Source organism: Tursiops truncatus, chromosome 2, assembly GCF_011762595.2.
Source record: "Tursiops truncatus isolate mTurTru1 chromosome 2, mTurTru1.mat.Y, whole genome shotgun sequence".
NCBI lineage: Eukaryota > Metazoa > Chordata > Mammalia > Artiodactyla > Delphinidae > Tursiops > Tursiops truncatus.
Window position 1 is genome coordinate 123286713 of NC_047035.1, and position 23626 is coordinate 123310338.

Consider the following 23626-nt stretch of genomic DNA (forward strand, 5'->3'; position numbering starts at 1 on the left):
ATATAGTGACAAGATCCAATGTTGGAATTGTCAGAATTGAAATTGGAACCCTCGAAGGAGAAAAGCAGAGAGAAAATGGAGGAAAAGCAATCGTGGCTAACAGAGCTCTAAAACTGCTGAAAGACCTCAAGCCAAAGATTCAAGAAGATCTACAAACTCCAAGAAGAATAATTAGAGAGAAAATTATATCTTGGTACATCATAAGTGCCAGTGAAATCAAAACAAAGAGAAAAATTATAAAAGGATCTGGAGGGGGAGGAAAAACAGATTAATTTGAAAGTAGCACCAAGTAGACCAACAACTGTCTTCTCAATGGAAACAATGGACACCAGGGAAAATGAAGTCATATCTTCAAATGGAAAAGGAAAAAATGCCAGCCTATCTTTCTGTAACCAGCAAATTTATCCTATAAGAATAAATATGATATAAAGTCATACACAGGTTTTTTTTTTAAAAAAAAAAACCCTAGAAGAAATTTGACCAGGAGGCTCATACTAAAGAAAATATTTTAAAAATATTCTTCTTTAGGCAGAAGGAAACATTCACAGATAGACTTGGTGGTAAAGGAAAGAATGAATAACAAAGAAGAGAGGATTATTTATAATTACATCTAAGTGAAAATTTCCTGCATCTAATAACAATAATAATATGGTACAGGGTTTAAAATATATATAAAATTATAATACATAATGACAATAGCATATATAAGTCAGAATGAGGAACTATGGAATCCAAATGTACAAAGGCCCCTCCAGTGCTCAGGAATAGGTAAAAATACCATCTCAGATAAATTCATAGAGGTAATAAAACTTTAGCAAGGTTGTTCAATACAAAATCATTGTGTTCTTATATACCAGCAACAAGTAAGAAATTATGTTAAGAAAATTTTACCATCTATAATAACATCAGAAAATATCAAACATATAGAAAAGTTTAACAAAGATGTACAAGTTTTCTACACAGAAAACTCTAAATGTTATTGAGACAAATTAAAGAAGACCAAAATGAGAGATAAAATATATACAGATTGAAAGAATTATAACAAGGTCACTTTTCACTAACTTAACTAATACATTCCCAATAAAAAGCCAAAGCATTTTTTAAATAAAAATTAATGATCTGATTATAAAAGTTTTATGGAAATGTAAAGGGCCAAAAATAATCATCAATAGTAAATAAAAAGAAAGGGAAGGAAGGATCTGCTCTACTTAAAAGCTACAGCAATCCACACAGTGAGGGAAGTGTACAAAGATGGATAAATAAACCCATGGCACAGAATACAAAGTCCAAAAACAGATCCATGCACATACAAACAATTTATGACAAAGGTGTTGCTGCAAGCACAATGATGCTGTGGAAGATAATGAAACTTTCACACCTTTCACCAAAAACTGAATTCCAGGTGGACTGTAGGTCTCAATGTAAAAAGTACATTTTTGTAACACATTATAACCTGTATAAGTTTGCATCCAGAATTTATAAATAACTCCAATAAATTATTGACAGGAAATTCACATAAAAAAACTTGCATAGGTAATTCACAAAAGAGGATCTCCAAAGAGCCATTAGGGAAAGGTGCTCAGTCCCACTAGCACTCAGAGGAATGGAAGTTAAAACCACAAGACATCACCCAACACCCGACAGGTGACTTCCATGTGAAATATTAGCAAGGTCGTTGTGGGGCAAAAGGAACACTCAGGCATTACTGCTATGAATGTAAGTTAGTAAAACCACTTTGGAAAACAGGTTGGCATAATCATTAAGCTTGAACATTCACAATTACACTTTTAAGCATATTCTCAACATTTATGTGAGCATTTATTCACAAAAAAACAAGTACAAGAATGTTCACAGTGGCATTACTCATAAATCTCCACCTGCAGTAGACTGGAAAAATAAATTGTGGTGTATTTACACAGTAGTACAGCAAGGAAAATAAATGAACCATAGCGATACTGATGGATTTCACAAACATAATGTTCAATTAAAGAAGGTAGTCACAAAATAATTTAAACTCTACTATCCCATTCAATAAAGTTCAAAAATACAAAATTAACTATACTGTAACAAGATAGTGGTTTCCTTTGAGAAGGAGGGATGTAAAGAAATTAGGAGAGGTCATAGTGTGTATCTTGGGAGTGCCCACAGCATTCTACTTTTTGACCTGATTTTCCTTTTTTACACGATTTTCATTTTCTGATAATTCACTTAGTACTATATTTATATTTTAAATACTTTTCTGTATGCACACATACAGAAAAGTTATAAAGATTATACTTAAAGTCATAAAAATCTATAAGTCTTTGTATTAAAAATAAAGCATGAGAAAAATTCTAAACCTTCCTAGGAGTGTCTTGCTTTAATTAATTACATTCTTTTAGAAGGTCCACCAACTTCTGTTTGACAATTTACGTAAAATTTTCACATATTTCTTAATGAATTGAGATCTGTTTGCTTTAAGGTCATTCAACTTGATATTTCTGGCACATCCCAAGTACTTCAGCAACACATGTATATTTATTATGTTTAACTAAGCAGAAATTAGATAAAAGAATGAAAGTATTTCCTTTATTGAGATTCTGCTTGAGTCACTGGCTTAATTTCAGTAAGCAGAAAATAATGATATAATACTTGCTTTGCTAAGTTTTTCTGAAAGACGTTTTCAAACCCCAACATTTAAATAATTATGGCTTGCCTATCTAGAACAGGTTTAAAAGCTAAGTTCAGTAAAAATTTCTTACACAATTCCCAAAGCTTGTATAGAAGGACAATATCTTTTCAGGTTTCAATCAAAAGATTTCAAAGACTAATCTCAACTTGCACTTATTTTTAAAAACACATTTTCAGTATTTTCTGAAATTCAACCATAAACCACTAATGAGTCACAGAGAACTAGATCACACTTTAAAGTAGAAATCTGTGAACTGCAGTAAAAACATACTTTATTTGTAGGGTTAAAGCAGAAATGAAACATCAGGTAATCTCACATTTAGGTGACAGCAAGCTGCTCCCTTCTTTCATTATTTCTCTTTAATCTGGTCTCCTTTTTCCTTCTTGGAAAGACTTCCCCATGTGTGTTTTCAGGTTTGGCTTAATTCTATAGACTGTAGGTGCTAAAGAATGATCTGAGTATTCACTTTATAAACTCTTTTCTTAAGAAATATAGCTCTGAATCAAGAAGGAATATTGGTAATAGATTCAGGACTTTCCAAGAAATCCAGTGGATTTAAATAGTCAATGATATACCACGGATCTAATGAAAGATTTCTTTTTTCTCTTCTCTGTTTGACTTTCAAGCAGAATCTGTAATTGAGGTTTTGGTATTTTGTGGGAATCCTGAACATATGGTTATGAACAAATGAATTAATTCAGAAGATTTTAAATGAATGCCAGATATATAAGAGAGTGAGAGTAATAACATACGACAATTGATAGAGGAATGATACAGTCAGACTGTGACTCGAAGCTTTTCAAAGGAAAAGGATAATTGGCAGAGATGCTCAAGGAAGGCCAATCAGAGATGTTGGTGTTTCAACTGTCCATTGATGAATGTACTGGATATGAATAGAAAAAAGAGGAAGAGAATACATCAAATGTGGGCTGTAATAGGAGCAAAAGTCTTTAGGCAGCATGCAGGAGTGAGTGGAGGAGAGAAGAAGAGATGACTGCAGCAACTAAAACAAAGCTTTGTGTTGGGGATGTTTATGAGCTAAACTGAAGAGGAGAGGTTAGAGCTAGATGTGGATCCACGGTGAAGGAGACTGGATTCCTTGCTGCTGCAGGCAAAGGCAAGTCATCACAGGTTCTGGAGCTGAAAAGTGGCTTCATGAAAACAGTGTTGCATGACCACTATTTACAATAGCCAAGACATGGAAGCAACCTAAATGTCCATCTGTCCACAGATGAATGGATCAAGAAGACATGGTAATCTATCTATCTATATCTATCTATAGATATCTATCTATATATATATATCTACACACACACACACACACACACACACACACACACACACACACACACACAATGGAATATTACTCAGCCATAAAGAAGAATGAAATAATGCCATTTTCAGCAACCTAGACCTAGAGATTATCATACTAAATGAAGTCAGACAGAGAAAGGCAAACACCATATGATATAACGTACATGTGGTATCTACAATATGATACAAGTGAACTTATTTACAAAACAGAAATAGACTTACAGACATAGAAAACACACTTACGGTTACTAAAGTGGAAAGGGGGTAAGGGAGGGACTAATTAGGAGTCTGGGATTAACAGATACACACTACTACATACAGTCCTACTGTATAGCACAGGGAACTATATTCAATATCCTGTAATGAGCCATAATGGAAAAAAATATGAAAAAGTATAAATATATAACTGAATCACTTTGCTGTACACCAGAAACTAACACAACATAGTAAATCAACTATACGTCAATAAAAAAAGCAAACAGTGTTGCATGGCTACTAATTTGCCAGCAAAATGCAGGATGGACTGGAAGGCAGAGGCACATTTCTTGCCATGAAGGATTTCTGGACATTGGATGAATCAATTCTAGGTCTCTGGATTAAGAATTTGGAGGCCTCCAATCCCGACATCCGTTTTAGAAACTTGCATAAAAGCACTGCTCATCAAGAACGTACAGCCCATAGGGACTTCCCTGGTGGCACAGTGGTTAAGAATCCACCTGCCAATGCAGGGCACACGGGTTTGAGTCCTGCTCCGGGAAGATCCCACATGCTGTGGCACAACTAAGTCCATGCACCACAACTACTGAGCCTGCGCTCTAGAGCCCGCGTGCCTAGAGCCTGTGCTCCGCAACAAGAGAAACCACTGCAATGAGAAGCCCACGCACTGCAACGAAAATAGTCCCCCACTGGCCGCAACTAGAGAAAGCCTGCGTGTAGCAACAAAGACCCAACACAACCAAAAATAAATAAATTAATTAATTAAATTAAAAAAAAAGAATGTACAGCCCATTAATACTGGAAAGTAAGGGAAGGAATGACACAGATGCCGTGGACAGGCACAGTAGATATTGTTTGTCATCCCAACAGCTACACGCTGTGTAACAACACTTATAACATTAATATATAAAAGTATGGAAAATAATCATTTAAATAAAGCTTAAAAATATTAGTTTTTAAAATCTTTGTCAAAAAGATATATCAGGGTTTCCTATTTGTCAGGAACCTTGTGGATTAATTTCTGTCCTTTCTAGCTTTACTGTGTAAATTTGGTCAAATCATTATCATTCTTGAACATCAGTTTTCCTATACTTTAACTTGGGCTAATTTGTTTGTCAAGTACCAGTCTCCCAGGCACATTAGTGAAAAATCTCGAACACAAGGTGCTATGAATTATAATGTAGCACGCCATTGTTATTGTTAGAAATCACAGTGAGTAATAAAGTTTTACTTCATTTTCTTTTGAGTTGTAAGGGGATCGAAATATTTTTTCCAAATCCTATTTGCTGAGTCATGGCAGAAATGGAATAATTATTATTGAGGTGAATTAACTCAGTTATTTCTTTAAAATGCACTCATGGAACAAAGTTCCCTCCTTCTAGGCAAAGGCATACTTAATTTCCTCCCCAGGTACAAAGAGGTTTTATGTGGATTTTTCTTTTTAAAACATCATATTTTAGTACATTAAATATTTGAACATATAATGTTATTAATTTATATAGTATCTCTTTTGCAGAAACAATTCATTTGATTAGGGTTGAATACATACTTAGTAATGACAGTCAAACTTCCTCTTGTAATTCAACAACCATGCAGTTTTCAAACTATTGAGTGGGCTAGATGCTGGGATATGTATTAGGGATACAAATATGAACCCCAAACAAGCCCTATTCTTAAGAAACCCTCAGACAAGCACTTAGGAGTCAGTTACATCATGCTCAATAATCCAGGAGAATAATGTCATACATTTTCTAATATTTAAAGCTCTGGGCAGCCACTGGAGTGTCTATTCTCAGACTCCTCAAAATATGTCTCATTCCTGGACCCACGCAATTTAATTAATGAAAGCTAATCAGTGCTCACCCTATTATAGGCTCTTTATTTATACTAACTCATGTAATCCTCTACAATCCTACCAAATAGATATTATCAATGTCCTCTTTTTCTCAGAGAGATCACCATGGGTCACCCTGCTAGAAGGTTCCAGAGTCTGGACTTAAGCTCTGGCAGTTCTGGCTCCAGGGTATGAGTCTTTAAACCTTGTACATACTGTTTCTTGAACTCGAGCTCTCTTATTGTGGTTCAATTCCCGCTAAACACCCCACTAGGTAAGAGGCTACCTGATGTCATCCGGGGCACACTGCTGAATGCTTGCAGGCTGTGAGCAGTCCCACTGGACCAGACACTCCCTGCTCCCTCTCTGACCCAGGGTTCAGTCCCATGCCTAGTTCATGCCAGCCATTGAGTGAATATTCACGACTCCTTTTGTATGTATTCCCTGCCCTGCAGCCTGCAACCTCATGTTACCCAGGAGACGGCTTAGGACTCTACACCTTGGGAAACCACAGCAAGACGCCATTCACAAGGTCCTCAAAGAGGCAGGACAAGGGAGAGGTGGGCCAGCCACAGAATTTCGCTTGCATGACCCTGAGAAGAAGCATCTCCAGAAACCTCCAGAGTGTTGTGTCTTTCCTAATCCCCTTTCTGAGAATCCTCTTTCAGGCTACAGAATCCTTCAGTCCAGTTTACTGATTGAAATCTCATTAACTCAGAACACTTGTGTAAAGGAAAATAAATTAGTATAATATTTAATTTTGAAATAGTTTTGTAACAATGTGGCTTATGACCTTTTTACATAAGTAAGCAAATTAGAATAATTTTAAAGCGCAGGGTCTTTCAAGGATGGGAGGTTTATAACTGACTGATACGGAGCTCTTGGTGACACCCTGTGAATGCAGAAACTCGGTGAGCACAGAAAAGAGGACTCAACACTGCATTCTGAGGGCATGATCTTGTGTATCTTCTCCAGATGTGTTTAGGATATGTTCTGCCATACACATAGTTAAAAGAAAGACAGAGACTGCACCTAGAAAAAAGTGGCTCCAGTGCTTTTGAGCAAGAGGATTCAGGAAGGCCATTCTATGTGGTTGCAGTTTCCCATGGAAGCACCACACCCTCCACAGACGCCTCATCAGGCTTTCAAGGAGGGTGCATGAAAATGCAATAAAAGGGCCTCCTGGCAGTGCCCTAACAGCCCTATCTGCAATCTTCTAGACAAAGGCAGGCATGGGCAGGACTCCTACACCAAGACAAGACTATCCCTGCGTTCTGAGCAGACCTCTGCTCACATCATTTGGAGCATGGAACAGTTTGAAATCCAGTTTTAAAAGCAATAAATCATTTTCTGCAACACATCACAGGGCAATTTTCTTGGTTGTGGAAACTATTCCTTAATGATAAGCCCATGTGCCTTTTGGCCTCACCACCCACCCAAGGTGAGCACCTCCGTGCGTACTCTACAGAGACTGCAAGCACATTTGCAGGACGTCTTGCAACACAGGAGAAGGTGGCACCGCCATGAAGATGGACCTTAAACATTCAGGCTTCTGTCTCTACTTGCACGTCCCTTCGTTCTTGAGGCTGAGGTAGAGAGGAGAGAAACTGGCCCAGTGCGGACTGGCTGCATGTCCGCAGCATGGCAGGCATCCCACGAGGAGGGGACGGGGAGTGGGGTCAGCTGTGCCCAGGACAGGCCTCTCTTATGGGAGGGGTCTCCTTGAAGTCGCAGGCACTGGTGGTCAGTGCAGCACTGAAGGAATGCAGAGCTGTCACCTAAGCCAACCTGGGGAGGCAGTGTGTGGGCAGAGCAGGGGCCAAACCTTCACAGAGGAAGAGCATTTCGATTAAGCTGAAGAATGAGTAGAAGGTGGCCAGGTGAAGAGATTCAAGGTTGCCATGGGTCACAGGCATTCAAGCTAGAGGCTACAGGCAGAGAGTGCAGGCCGCAGGCTTCATGAATGCTGGCACAGAACCAGGGCTAACCACCACCCACTTGGTGTGGTTTAAGCTACATTGTCAGGAGAAAGCCAAGATGGGAGATCCCAGCTCTGCCTTCTTGAGAATTCTCCACCCAGAGTTTGTGGTCTTTAGAATACCCTACACTTTACAGAGCGCTTTTGTTTATTCTCTCAGCTACGGCACAGCATTCAGTAAGAACACCGAGAAAGCACTTCCCATTGTGAGAGACATGGTTGGAACTTAATAAAACCTCAGCAAGTTCAGACAGGAGAGTAGAAGACAACTACTCTGTCTTTGGACAGTTGAAACAAAGATGACAATGAAACCCAGGCCAGGGCAGCCTCCCAGATGATATTAGGAGCAGATGACCATGTCTGAAGAGGCGTCACTAACTGCAGGTGCCCAGGTTCCTGGACCAGGGCTGACTGCCAGCCCAGAAGTGGGGAGAAGGTCTCTTACTTTTGCCAGCACAGCACTTGCCTCCTCAGGTCTTCCTCCCTCTCCTTCCTTCCTGCCTCCAAGGCCATCAGTGGCCTCTTGTCTGCCCAGAATGAAAGCTGCTTATGTTATCAAACAAGGGTTGGTTAAATTCACCCTCAGTCTTTTAACTTTTCAATAACCAGTACAGAGAGCATCTCCTGGTCAGGTGCTCCTTCCTACCCATCAAAGCTTATCCATCCCCTCTAGATACAGAGAAAAGGGTAGAGAAAATGATGAAATATTGATGATAGTCCTTTTTTGGTTGACTCAGCACTGTGAATCAGCAGCAGGGTATTTCACAATGATAGCATCATGGCCAGGCAGCCAGTATCTTTCCAGGGAGTATGAGGGGATGCAGGACTCACCTGTGGCAAAGACAACATTCCTGGAGACCAGACGATGCTCCACGATGGAGAACTGTGGGAGCTCAATTCTCTCCACTCCAGTAACAGCCTTATCACCACCACGCCAGTAAAATTCAATGTCATCTGTGGTGTAGCCATCTGCCAGGAGAGAGAAGCAAGGACATGGCAGAAATGAAGCATTATTTTGTCTAAAGAAACTGTCACTAATAAATGGAAGTAACAGCTTGCCCATGTTTGAAGTAAATTTGTTTGATGTGCTTGTCTATGAAAAGAAGCATCATCAAAGAACTAACTTTCGAATATTCTCATGTTACCTCTGCTGTCCGATTTGAACCAGGCTGAGAAACTGTGGAGGTAGAGTGCTCTGACCAAAGTTCTGTCTGCAAAGCCTAATTGTAGGGCTGGCCTCGACTTTGCACATAAATGAATTAAAAACATATTCATAGCACTGAATAAGATAGTTGGAAGAAAAAGTAAGAACTTGAGTATGAAGAATTCTAGAAAGGCAGCTCTCTCAAAAACTATTAAAAAGTTAAAACACTGAGGGTGAATTTGACCAATCAATGTTTGATAAAGTCAGGCATTTTTGGATGGTGTCATGAGATGTTCCTGGCCATGAGCTTGGCCATCCTTAGAAACGCCTTTTGTAGGGACCCTCTTGGCCCTTAGAGATTTGAGCAGTGGTCTCAGCAGAAAGAGGAGTGGTCATTTGCCAGATTATAGCTCCAAAGCCAACTCTTGGATGGTCTCATGCTCGCTCGGTAATTAATCAATGCTTCCCGAGAATGACTAAATAGGACAATAGTGTCTGATGTTATTTGTAGCACCCAGGAGTCTTCTAAAGAATTAGGTCAACTTTAGCGGTAAGGAAAATTAAAACTCACACCTGTAGAAAAGTAGCCTATGAATATAACAGACTTTTTGATTTGAACATATAACACAACAAGAGGCAGATACTAAATATCTGACGTTAGACAAACAAATAGACCAAAGCTGTGGGGATGACTGCCCCCCACAGCCCCTGCTGGCTCCCTGGTCCTGTCTGCTGTCCTACCTCCAGGATCACGGTGGGCACACCTCTTGTCTCTGCCCTTCCCTCCGACTGCCTTACACTCCATTCTCACCTGGCGGCCACAGCGATCGCTAATAAAACACACATCTTACCAAGTCACTTTTCTGCTTAAAGCACTCAAATGTTTCCCAATGCAATTAGCAAAACAAGTCCAAAGTCCTTAATAGGACCCCAAGAACCCACAGGACTGGTCCCTGTGTGCGTTGTTAAGTACATCCACGCCCACTCCCTTGCCCACCCAGTCCAGTCCCTCTGGCCTTCTGGCTGTAGCTCAGATCAGCATGCTGTGCCCAGTGCTTACATGCCCCACAGCGGGACATCCAGATCTTCAAGTGGCTAACTCTTCCATACATTTGCATCTTGACTTTAATAAAAACTTTTGCACACGTGTGTAGTCAGGTCACCAGAAAACTGGGAGAATCCCTCTTCTGTTCAACTGCTTTAATCGTGAATTCTCTGACGGGGAGGGACCTCACACACTCTGAGGAAATCTCTTTGACAACGGACCTTCCTGCCCATCCTCCACCTTGGTTAAACATCAAGGAAACAGAATCTACACTCTTCAACGCCACTCACTACAGCTCACAGTTGGAATAGGAGCTGCTTCCTCACTTAGATCCCAAATTTGCCTTGCTGAAACTCTCATCAACTCATTGGAGTTGTGTCCTCTGGCCACACAGAATCTACTTAACTTCCTAAAGTAGCCCTTCAACTATTGGGAAACCATCATCTTTCCCCTGAGCCTTCATACTAAATATACTATGCATCATGCCACATGATCTCACGTCCCTCACCTTCTGAAAGCACAGCTCTCAGAAAGCAGGGCCATGATGCCGTGTGAAAGTGAGGGGCACAGTGAGGGGTCTAAACACTGGCCTGCCACCAGTGCAGCTTCCCAGTGTATTCATTCACCAAGGCATTCACTTCTCACTATGCATACATCGAATGTGCTGCAAAGTAAGTCATTTGCCATCCCCCCAAAATTCAATACAAATACCGACAACCTGAAATCCAACTGAGGCTAATGATAAACCAGTCTATGGTGGGTCAGGAGAAGGCACAACGGCAGCAGCCATATCCGGATATGCCAGGGTTGCAGGTCAGGGAGCAGGACATTTTCTTCTTAGACTACGTGGCTGCAGCTCTCGTCCCTCGCAGAGAAGTATCACTCAACACTGAATTATCAATAAGGCATCTGAATACTCTTCAAACTGAAGAAAATTGCCAAGATGTAGAAATAGCTGGCTTGTAAAGCTGAGCTCCTAATGGGAAATGAGGTTTACTCCAACTGCAGAGGGTCCCAGGAGTACAGCCACTTGTGCCTGATGAAGCACATTGAGAGGGACCGCCTCTCGGCGTCTGCTCTCTTCTCACTGAAGGGGTCGAGATGAAGAGCATCTGTCTTCTTTTATTTCAGCATAGCAAACAGACTCTCTTAGATCAGAGTGGAGGATTCTTTTATACTGAGCCTCTGTCTCTGTCTCTCTCTGTCTCTTTCTTTCTCTTGCCCTCTCTCTGTCATGAAAGTGATATTTGCAGAGTGGAGGATTAAACCTCTAATCTTTAGGATAGTTAAAAACTATGTCAAGAAAATTATATATGCCATGCCAAATAATGATAAAAAGGCCTAAAACACAAAGTGGATGAAAAAGAAATACAGATACACACAGCTTTCAATCTCCAGAGTGCAGTTCTGCTCATCCAAAGGGTATCTTCTCAGGTCCATCATGCATGCTGCGGTCGTGGTGATTCTGAAACACACAGAGTGAGGGCAGATATTAAAGATGGGATGAGAAATACAGCAGAAAAACTGCTTCTAGATAAACACTGAGTAACCCTCAGGTAGGACCCCTTCCCCAAAGCACACCTGATTAAACATATTTCATAATATATACTAAATGGACAAGTTTTCATTATACTGTAGGCCAGCTTTATCCAAAAAAGCAGTACATATATAATTACAAAATTATTCATGCAAACTTGTTGACTTTGGATGATCAAGGGAAGAGAAAGGGGCTTCTTAGGAAGCTCTTGTCTTCAATTTTTATTCTGCCTCATTGTCTAGTGACGCTCTAACTTTTGTAGCACAGAGAAAACTTACCTATGGTAACAACATTGATTAGATTACAATTTAATTCTTTGACTTTCAGTGTGAAGTGTTCAAGTAGCTCCCAATCCACAGGCTGCACTCTGGAAATGTGAGCCAAGCTTCTATTTGATTCTGTTTTATTATAGTTGCCTCTTGGGCTAATGCTCCAGGGCTTTTCACCATAGGATCATCTACCTTTTCAAAGAGAATATTTGGCTTCTATGTTATTGATTATGAATGAAAACTTGGGTTAGCTTCCCTTGAGGTCAGCTGCAGCCATGGAAAGAATTTATATCGTGGCCTAAGGACAGTTAAGCCTCTGCCGTGCAATGGTTAAACCCACTGTACATGGAGATAAAACACTTCCAGAAACGTCAAGTTCATTTCCTACTCTGCCGAAAGCCTCATTTTAGGGAAACCAACCTACCCAAAGCCTCTGCTGAAAATGCAACGATTAGGCTACCATGTTTTATTCTCTTTCTCGAAATCCCACCCCTTCTGCACCACAGTCCAGGCTAACCAGACTGGGCTGGGTCCCTGAATCAAGCACAGCCAACCATTAATGGAACAAGAATATAGGATGTGGCCTGAGTTAAAAGGCAGAATGGAGCTAAAGGGATTCTCTTCCATGAGAATGAATTAAAGATGAGAATGGAGCTAAACTTGCAAGTTCATGAATTAGAGGCTTGTGATGCCATTTTCAAACTGGAGAGTCAGGCATGAGAAAGCATAACAGAGGTGAAGACAATGCAGAGAGCTGATGGTTCAGGAGACAGCAGAGCTAAGCCTGGGCCACAGCACACAGCCTTGCAGGACATGGACGACACATCTCAGGGAGCAGCATCTCAGAGCTGATGTGGAAGACGTGTAAATGGCAGCCCGGGCTGTGCTCATTAAATGGTGAATCTTAAGAAGGAAGAAGTGAGAATGTCTTCTCCTGAGATCCCTAGATTTACCTTGAAATCCCAGCCACATTCTAGACTCCACCCTTCTCGAAGCCCAGTATTGAGCTTTCTATAGACAGCCTTCCATGTGAACATTCACAACAAACCTCCTACCACTCAGGCAACATGAGCAAGTTCTGCTCCAAAACACCCATCAGACACCAGTCATGTGCTAATTATGTTGGGCTTGTCTCACTGAACCTAAGTGCCAGTGCTAAAGGAATAGGAGTAAAGCATGTCCTTCTATTAGCATTGGGTTAAGCAGCAGGTTGAGGAAAGTTCTACTTTTCAATGACTGAGAAGAACAGTGAGGGAAAACGTCAACCCATTTGCCAATCATGGGACAACGCTAATTTTTTCTTTGCAAATAGCATGCAAGTGCCGTGCAGACATATGCTATAAGATCCACACCAATGATGAAACTGTGTCCTTTCCAAATGTCATAACACTTCCAATTATCATTCCAAAGAGTGGATTACATTCTATCCAAAGTCAACACATAGCTCTTTGGTATATTTTTCTACATCATCTGACTTCCTAGCCAACTGAAGAACCAGCCTCACACTTTGAAATTCTGGCATGTTTTATGGCAGGTTGTCAACCCAACATCCATACAAGATGCCTACAAGGCAAAATTAGAAGAAAGTTCTGCTAAAATTACAAATTTTTGTAAATAAGAGAAAAAGATCTCTACTGGAAATGTTCAAATTTTTAAATTTTCCTACATGTTTTAGTACCTATTCACTTGAAGACTCAGTAACTGAGATTACCATTTTTTGTTTGTTTTTCCTTATTTATTCCCAATTATCATCATTAAAATACATGCACACAAGTGCACACACACACATCCAAATTGTTTGGAGACTCACATGTATTGTGATATTATGTAGAGTGTTTCATAGGAATCATTGGAACTGGGAAGCATGAAGCTAGTAGAATTGGTGAGTACCTTTAGTACAGCTGTTGTCCTGTCTTCTCATTCTGGTATCATACTGGCTATCATATGGAGCCCTATTCCTATTGACTTGAGGAATAAGGTATAGACATCTATGTGCTACTCTTCTTCCTATGGAAGAAATACACAGAAAACCCTCTTATGGTGGAAAGTAAGTCATAAGAGCCTACTCATGACACAGTGGAAGAAGGAAAGAGGTCTTTTTGCCACTGGGACAGAAAGGCAAGAAAAAAAGAAAGGGGGGAATAAAGAGATCAAGAAGGGGACAGCAGGCCAGAACCCCTCCCCGAGCCACAAGGCCATCATCCACATTGGCTAAACTCATGACAGGTTTGGGGACTGGACCTTCTGAGTGAAATGGCCAAATTTTGCACCCCTGGGACTTTGTAGAAACCATAGGAGGGTATTTCATAGTCTGCAGAATGAGAACTCAAGCCTAGTTAATGGAGATGGACCAAGGGCAGGGAAGCCCCAGTGACATTCGAGCTCTAGTTGCATAATCCCCAACACGCATGCGCTCACACACACACCTTTTGTATTTTTTTCTAATCAATTTTATTTGTCCTGAGAAAAGACTTTAACCAACTTCTAGCTCCACTTCCATCTGAAAGCTGATAATTCCACTCCTATTTCTAAGAAATAGTGGTGAAGTCAATAAGAAATATTGCGTGAGGAATTCTCTCCAGTAGATCCATTGTTTTTAGTCGTAGCATGCAGTCACATCTGAACTTTATGTAAGGCTGGTTGTGAGATGGCTTTGGGCCCAGCTCTGTGCTCAGCAATTGAATACTCATGCATTTAATCTCACAACAACCACATTGTAGAGGTATTGTTATTCTTCCCATTTTGCAGATGAGCAAACCAAGGATCAGAAAGAGTAAGGAGGTCGGCAACATTTACAATGCTACTGGAAGGCACATGTGGCATTCAGATCCAGGCAGCCTGAATCCTGCACTCACTCATCTACCTCCTTGACACCTCTTCTGCCTTAAACTAACAAAATATATTCAACTTTTAAAAGCCTACTCAGGGAATGAGGTTCTTGTTTTCAAAGAAGAGCAAATTCAGTAAAGAAATATGTTATATATATGTGTGTATATATATACATATATGATATATATGATCACACATATATATACACACAGAGATCATATACATGTATATGTCTCATATGTATGACAAATTGGAAATATACTACGTAAGGGGAGAAAATAAATATTTTAAGGCTACACTTGCTGCAACAGCAGTGATATTTTGCCCATTGTGGAATAGGGTAGAGTTTAGTAGGTAGTCCTGCTATTGTAAGTGATATATCCCTAAAGATATGTTTAAGAGTCAAAAGTATGAAAATTCGAGGAATAAATGTGAAGTTTATAAGGGCAGCAACATCCCAACAAGTTTAAAATCCTATTATGAGACACCTGCCATCTTTGGACACCATCTAGAAACTACTCCTGGGAAGAACAGCTTTTAGCAGGTCAAAGGGTTCTAACTTTGTCTCAATTATATCAAGCTTATGAGATCTACGTTGGTATCAGCACTTCCATTTTAAAATCCACCAATTAAAAAGAATATTAAGGGCCGACGCAAACTCTTTGTGTCATCCCACAAACACAGATTTCTCCACAGACCGCCTGGAGAGGCTGTGGTGGAAATATCGCTTTTGGCTGCTCAGGAACACAGCTACTAGGTGGTGGTAGTATGCCTGCTTGTCAGCCGAGGTACGACACTGCTCTCTCTCTGTCCTTGCTGGGAAAGGGGGACTCTGAACTGAGCCTGGGACCCACACTTACAGTGAATCACAAGGCAATGCACACACTCTCTTCCCCACTTATACAAATATTTTACATTCATAGTAAATACCAGAGAGAACAGAGGTTAAAATGTCCCTGACTAGCTTTCTCAGAGGCCTTGTAGAACTAAAGTATCTCAGCCCTGCTATCTCTCCTTTCATCACCCATTTTAGTATCGTCATTATACTTAGGACCATCTACCCTTGGAATGTCCTTCCATTTGTTGACTTGCAGGCCCCTTGCTTGTCCTCTGGGGAGCCTGGAGCAGGGCTTGGTCCCCTGCAGTCATAAGTGCCTAGAACCGCAGCCACATGCACATGGCAGGTGTCCTGGACTAACAGACATCGTGGAACTCAAGCAAAATGTGGAAAAGAGGTGGCTTGGCCCTTCTTGGTTTCAATCCCCCAAATCGAAGAGCCAGAGGGGATACCCACCCTCCTTGCAAGCACTCCCAGCAGGAGATCTGACTTTGAATGTTTACTGACCCTCTGAGAGCCTCCCTGGGCTCACTGGTCAATATGCTTGGATGATTATATTCCAATAAAGATGTTAAGAAAAATAAATGAAAATAAAACATTCCATTATGTACGAAAAAAAAGAAAAGGTGCTTGGATGACGCTCTATGTGCTGACATCCTGGTGGTCTCTGAATCCTTCGGCTGCAGAATGAGTCCTTAGCAGGCTGATGTTAATGCCCATAAGCTTTACAGTTTCCATGGCTGTGAGGACTGCAGCAAAATGCAGCCATAGGTGGAGTTCTGGCCCTTTGATCACAATCTTGTCAAACTAGCAGGACCGGGAGCAAGTTAGCAGCACCTCCTGTGTGACTTCTGGCTTGTACTGGGGATGTCCAAATGTCCGAGAACCCTGGGCAATGGTTGTTACCCATGGCCCCAGAACAGCAGCACACCTGGGGTACTGCCTTACAGGTAATCACTTAGCCCTCTGCAACTGCTCTCAGGTAACTTACACTCATCTCCATTTCTGGCTTCACCCCAGGTGCACCAGGCAGTGGAGGCATCTATCATTTATCCACGAATAGAAATTCAGATGCTAGGATTAAGGACCTAATCAAATAATTCAGACTGACCAAGCATCCTTCTAAAGCAAGTGCTTATTATTCAATGTGGAGAGGGCACAGGACATAAACCAACATTGAAGTTGCCCCAGTTTTTGTTTTATTTTACAATAAATATAAGATACACGCACAGAAATGTCCAAAGGCCTCTGCTGTGCAGATTCGTTGAGGATGTTGCTGGGAAAATTGCTGTAGAAAGTTGATTGTGTTGGCAGCCCCATTCCTTCATCTTCCCCAGTATCCACTCTCTTTGCCATGTCATTTGCAGCTCTTCTCACTAAAGAGGAGCTGTCTGCCCGCTTCTGAACATGGGCCAACTTTGTGCCTTGCTTTGTCCGATAGAATGTGTGTACTAACAGTCCCAAGATTAGCCTCCAAGAGACATTCTGTGTTTCTGGTCCCCTTGTACTCCTGTGAGAAAACCACGCTCATGTAAGTCTGCTCGTTCTAGGAGGAGTACGGATATAAGGGGCAGAGACCACCCATCCCTGGGCCTGTGGGTGAACCAGCCAGAATCTGCAGAGGTGCTGATTAATCACCCAGATTCACAAGCAATGAGCACTCATTATCATTTGACATTGAGGCTTTCCAGCTGTTTGTTACGCAGCAATGTTGTGGGCATAGATAACAGATACAACAATCAACGCAAGTAACTACACACATAGAAAAGCATAAATTATCTTATAAATAAATGGACATCACAACCTGATACTTCTCAGGGGTGCCATAAGATAGCAAAGCCCTTAGCAGATAGTATTTTCCTACAACGGGAGCATTTACTTCTAGATTTCAGCATAAATCCACTAGCATTGTAGGAACATAAATCTTGGTGAAATGAGTAGTCACATTAGGCAAATGAGATGCGCCACCTCCTGATTTTCAAACAATATGGTGATAAAGCAATTCAAAGGCCAAAACCAGCAATAATGCTAAAAACCAAAACCAAAAGAAAGCATGTGCCAGATCCCCAAGCACCTGACAGGAACAGAAATGTCAGGGTGGATGACTGAGGGAGTCTCAAGGAAAATACTTAGGTTCAACTCTCTAAGAGGAAGGAAGGAAATATTTTGAAAGAATCAAAAAAGTACTTTGAGATTTTGAATCTCCCCAACCATCTGGATCTAATGATGATACTTGGGAGGTATGTGTGGGGTTTATATCTAGAAAGGTAGCCACTAGCCACATGTGCCTATTTATAATGAAATTCTAAATTAATTAAAATGAAATAAAATTAAAAATTTAGTTCCTTTAAGGCACTAGCCAAATTCCAAGTGCTCAATAGTCACCTATGGCTAGTGGCTATTGTACTGGATGGTACAGATTTTAGAACATCTTCATCACCACGGTAAGTTCCGTCGGAAAGGGTGAGAAACAGCGTGAGCCAGACAGGGTGACAGACCTGGCCCTGCCTGCTAATGCAGCCTGCCAGCTCTTCTCCCTCCCTAACTCTCTCTCTCCTCTCCTTTCCCCCGCCCTCTCCTTCCTGCTCCCCCAGCCTCCTTCTCCCTCCGGCCCCCTCGCCACCATAGCTTTACAGGACACACTCCCTAGTTGAAAGTGGTTGGACGACAAAGTCAAATGCACACAACCTATCACCTCAAAGAAAAGCCACTGCAGCTAGAGGCAGATATCCACAGGGCATGGAAACAAGCAGGCCAGAGTAGAAGGTGTCATTCAAGACTATTTAAAGTATCATACGTTGCATCTGACTTCATGGCTCAGTGGGTTAACCAGCAGTCTGAGGGGAGGACCTACCCTAAAAGAATGGCAATTAGGCATAACAAAGGGAATGCATTAACCCAATCTTCAGATTTGTATCCTAGGGACTAAGGCTTCCAATGTGAGCGTGAGACAGAAGGGGGCCAAGGTCGCCATATCCAAAGTCTCATTAGAATATCACTTAGTCTCCATGGATCTGCTCATCTAAGGATAAACATTATGAAAAAAAGAGATGTTCTATGAAAAGTATGCAAGCATACAACATGAAAGTTGAAAACTTGGGAAGATGTTGGTCTGGTTGTCAAAAGGCATGAATTCTCTTTAAAACAAGGATAGGAAGACATAAGGAAAGAAAAGCCTGAGATGAAGGCATAGACAGATGATGTAAAACTGAGAAAAGAATGCAAAGAATCCGAGCGTAAGTGCTGAACTGAAATCTGTACTGAACACAGAGACAGCAGAATTACACAGCTGAAAGTCATTTAATGATGTGAATGACTTCATAAACTCGGAGGGGACACAAGTCACTGAGGGATCTTGTTAAAATGCAGATTCTGAGCAGGACATCTGGGGTAGGTCTGTAGTTCTGAATTTCCCAGACGATGTTGCTGCTGCTGGTCTGGGGACCACAGTCAGAGTGGGAAGGAGAGGGCCAACTTGTAAAACCTTCCTAAGGGCAGAGGAAGAAGACAAAGCTTTGAAAACACAGAGAAGATGATAGGTACAGGACAGAAAATCAGTATGAAACTGAGCTCTATTAAACAGAGCAAAAACAAACAGCATCCAAGTGAACAAAATAGAATTCAATACAAAACAAAGAATTTTTTTAAAGTACAATATGCATAACACGAAATTTACCTTTTTTCACTATTTATAAGTGTACAGGTCAGTGGTATTAACTACATTCACAACCATCACCACTATCCATATTCAGAACTTTTTCATCATCTAAAAAAAACCCCACTATACCCATTAAACAATAACTCCCCATTCTCCCCTCCCCCCAGGACTTGGTGACCTGGCAACATTCTTACTGATACTAGGTATTTCATATAAGTGCAATCACACAACATTTGTTCTTTCGTGTCTGGCTTAGTTCACCTACTATAATGTTTTCATGGTGTAGCATGTACCAGATTTCCAAACCTTTTTTAAGGTTGAATAATATTCCATTGTATGTATATACCTCATTCATGTTTTAATGGACATTTGGGTTGTCCATTTGAGTTTTATACTTTTAGCTCTTATGTACTACATCTTTGATCAACTGCAAGTTCATTTTTGTATATGGTATAAGGTAGGCATCCAACTTTACTTTTACATAAAGATACCCAGCTTTCCCAGCATTATCTGTTGAAAACACACTCCTTTATGCATTGAATAGTCTTGCACCCCTGAAGCAAATCATCTGATCATATACTCAAGAGTTTATTTCTAGGCTCTCTACTTTATTCCATTGGCCTATGTTTCTGTTCTTATGCAAATATAACATTATTTTGATTACCATGGCTTTATAGTAAGTTTTGAAATAAAGAAACATGAAACCTCCAACTTTGTTCTTCTTTTTCAAGATTGCTTTGAATATTTGGGGTCCCGTATGATTACATATGAATTTTAGAATGGAGTTTTCCATTTGAAAAAAATGTGATTAGGATTTTTAAAGGGAATGCATAGCAACTGTAAATCACTTTGGGTAGTATTGTCATCTTAAAAAAATATTAATTCTTCCGATCAATGAACATGTCTTTCCATTTGCTTATGTATTCCTTCAGCATGTGGCCTCTATCCTCAAGGTCATCTCTTGATTCAAAGTGGCTGCAGCAGCTCCAGCCATTATATCTACCTTCTACACTAGCAGCCAGAAGAAAATGAAGAGCCAAAGCTCTCTTACCCCCTCCCTTTTACAGAGATATCCTGGCAAGAACCCTGCCAAAGTTCCTTTTATAGCTCTTGGGCCAAATCATAGTCACATGGTCATATAGTTTTACTCTTTCTTTTATACTTTTAGTTCATAAGTCTTTTGCCTCTATCGTTAAATTTCTTCCTAAGTATTTCATTCTTCTAGATGTTACTGTGAAAGAAATTGCTTAGTTTCCTTTTTGGATTGTTAATTGGTAGTACATAGAAATGCACCTGATTTTTTTTTTTTTAAATAAAGGTTGCCTATTATCACTTTTTTCTCCATATCTCTAAGGATGATATTTTTCCATTTTATTTTTTTAACTGAAGCATTTTTGATATATAATATTATATTAGTTTCAGGAGTAAAGCATATTGATTCAGTATTTTTACAGATTATACTCCATTAAAAGTTATTACAAGAAAATGGCTATAATTCCTTGTGCTATACAATATATCCTCATTGCTTATCTATACATAGTAGCCTGTATCTCTTAATCCCATACCCCTAACCTACTCCACCCCCCTACCTTCTCACCACTGGTAACCAGTGGTTTGTTCTCTGTATCTGTGAGTCTATTTCTGTTTTGCTATATATACATCATGGTGTATGTTTTCTTTTTTTTTTTTAACTTTTTCTTCCTGATAGTTTATTAATAGTGTATAGAAAAGCAGCAGATTTATCTAGCAACCTTGCTGAATTCATTTATTAGTTCTAATACTTTTTTCAGTGGAAACTTTAGGTTTTTCTATGTAAAGTATCATGTCATATGCAAATAGTGACAGTTTCACTTCTTCTCTTCCAATTTGGATGCCTTTTATTTATTTGTCTTGTCTGATTCCTGCAGTTAGGACTTTCAATGTTATGTTAAATAGAATAGGCATCCTTGTCTTATTCCTGAACTTAGAGAAAAGACTTTCAGATTTTCACTGTTCAGTATGATGTTAGCTGTGGAGTTTTCATAGATGGCATATTTTATGTTGATACATTTTTTATGTTGATACATGTGGAGATACATTCCATCCATACCCACTTCGATGAGAGTTTTTATTATGAACAGATGCTGAATTTTGTCAAATGCCTTTTCTGTGTCTCCTGAGATGATCATGTGATTTTTATCCTTCCTTTTATTAATGTGGTGTATCACATTGATTTGTTAATGTTGAACCATCCTTGTTGCACTGGAATAAATACAACTTTATCATGGTGTATGATATATATATTGTTGTGATATATTGTTGGATTTTTTATATATTGTTGGATTTGGTTTGCTAATATTTTGTTAAGGATTTTTGCATATATTTTGCATATATATTCATCAAAGATTTGGGTCTGAAATTTTATTTTTTGTAGTGTCTTTGTCTGGTTTTTGTATCAGGGTAATGGTGACCTCATAGAATGAAGCTGGGAATGTTCTTTCCTCTTTAATCTTTTGGTATAGTTTGAGAAGGATAGGTATTAGTTCTTTATATGTTTGGTAGAATTCCCCTATAAAGCCGTCAAATTCTGGACTTTTGTTTGCTGGGAGGTTTTTTTTTTTTTAAATTACAATTCAATTTCACTTCCAACACTTGGTTTCATTGATCTTTTCTATTGTTTTTTTAATCTCTATTTATTTTCTCTCTGATCTTTATTATTTCCTTCATTCTGCTCACTTTGAGCTTTGTTTGATCTTCTTTTATAATTACTATAGGTGGTAGGGTAGGTTGTTCATTTGAAATTTTTCTTGTATTGCTATAAACTTCCCTGTTAGAACTGCTTTTGCTGCACCTATAGATTTTGGAATGTTGTGTTTCCATTTTCATTAGTCTTGAGGTATTTTCTGACTTCCTCTTTGATTTCTTCACTGATCCATTGGCTCTGTAGTAGCATGTTGTTTTGTCTCCACATTTGTTATTTTCCCATTTTTCTTTCTAAAATTGATTTCTAGTTTCATAATGTTGTGGTTGGAAAAAATGCTTTATATAATTTCTACCCTCTTAAATTTGTTGAAAGTTGTTTTGAGGCTTAGTATGTGACTTATCTTGGAGAAAGTTCCACGTGCACTTGAAAAGAGTATATATTCTGCTGTTTGGGATGTAATGTCCTATAGGTACCATTAAGTTCAACTGGTCTATTGTGTCATTTAAGACTGCTGTTGCCTTACTGATTTTCTCTCTGGATGATCTGTCCATTGACATCAGTGGGGTGTACAAGTCCCCTACTATTATTGCATTTTGTCAGTTTCTCCCTTCATGTCTGTTACTATTTGCTTTATATATTTAGGTGTTCCTGAATTGCATGCATAAATGTTAACAATTATAACATCCTCTTCTTGTCTGATCCTATTTTCATTATATATTTATATCTTTGTCTTTCATTATAGACTTTGTTTTAAAGTCTATCTTGTCTGATATGAGTATTGCTACCCCCACTTTCTTGCCCTTTGCATTTGCATGAAATATCTTCTTCCATCCCTTCACTTTCAGTCTGTGTGTACCTTTAGCTCTGAAGTGAGTCTCATGAAGGCAGCATATGGAAGGGACTTTTTTTTTTTATCCAATCACCCATGCTGTGTCTTTTGATTGGAACATTTAGTCCATTGACATTTAAAGAAGTTATTAACAGGAATGTACTTACTGCCATTTTATTACTTGTTTTCTGGTTGTCTTTATAGTTATTCTCTATTCATTTCTTCTTTTTGTTTCTTCCATTGTGGTTTAATGATTTTTTTTTTTTTTAGTAGTATGCTTGGGTTCCTTTCTCTTTCGTTTTTTTTTGTATCTACTATAGGTTTTTGATTTGAGATTGCCATGGGGTTCATAGATGTGGACATAAAATTGTATCTTCTTGTTTTAAACAGGTAGTCATTTAAGTTCAGGCCCATTCTGAAAGATTTGTTTTTACTGCTCTCCCCGAAATTTTGTGTTTTTGATGTCATATTTTACATGGTCATGTTTATCCCTTAACTGTTTATTATACTTATAGTTGCTTTTATAATTTTTCATTTTTTAACCTTTTTACTAGGTTAAGTGGTGGATCCTCAGTTCTTACTATACAATTGACTTTCTTAGTGGGATTTCCCCTTTCCTATAGATTCTAACTTCTTTTCCACTTAGGGAAGACCCTTCACATTTCTTTCAGTGTAGGTTTAGTGTTGATAAACTCTTTTAGTTTTTGTCTGTCTGTCTGAGAAGTTCTCTCTCCTTCTGTTCTAAATGATAATCTTGCTGTCTAGAGTATCCCAGGTTGCA

General features: G+C 39.5%; 1 protein-coding gene across 3 annotated transcripts in view; it reads right to left on the reverse strand.

Moving 5' to 3' along the window:
• Positions 1-23626, reverse strand: part of GABRB3 (gamma-aminobutyric acid type A receptor subunit beta3) — a 231380-nt gene that overhangs the window by 24056 nt on the left and 183698 nt on the right. For all 3 annotated transcript variants that reach the window (XM_033852634.2, XM_033852633.2, XM_033852635.2), the window contains 2 exons: positions 11585-11667; positions 8845-8982 (listed from right to left, as the gene is read on the reverse strand). In XM_033852634.2, coding sequence (XP_033708525.1) covers positions 8845-8982; positions 11585-11667 — 221 coding nt within the window. The remainder of the gene's footprint in view (positions 1-8844; positions 8983-11584; positions 11668-23626) is intronic.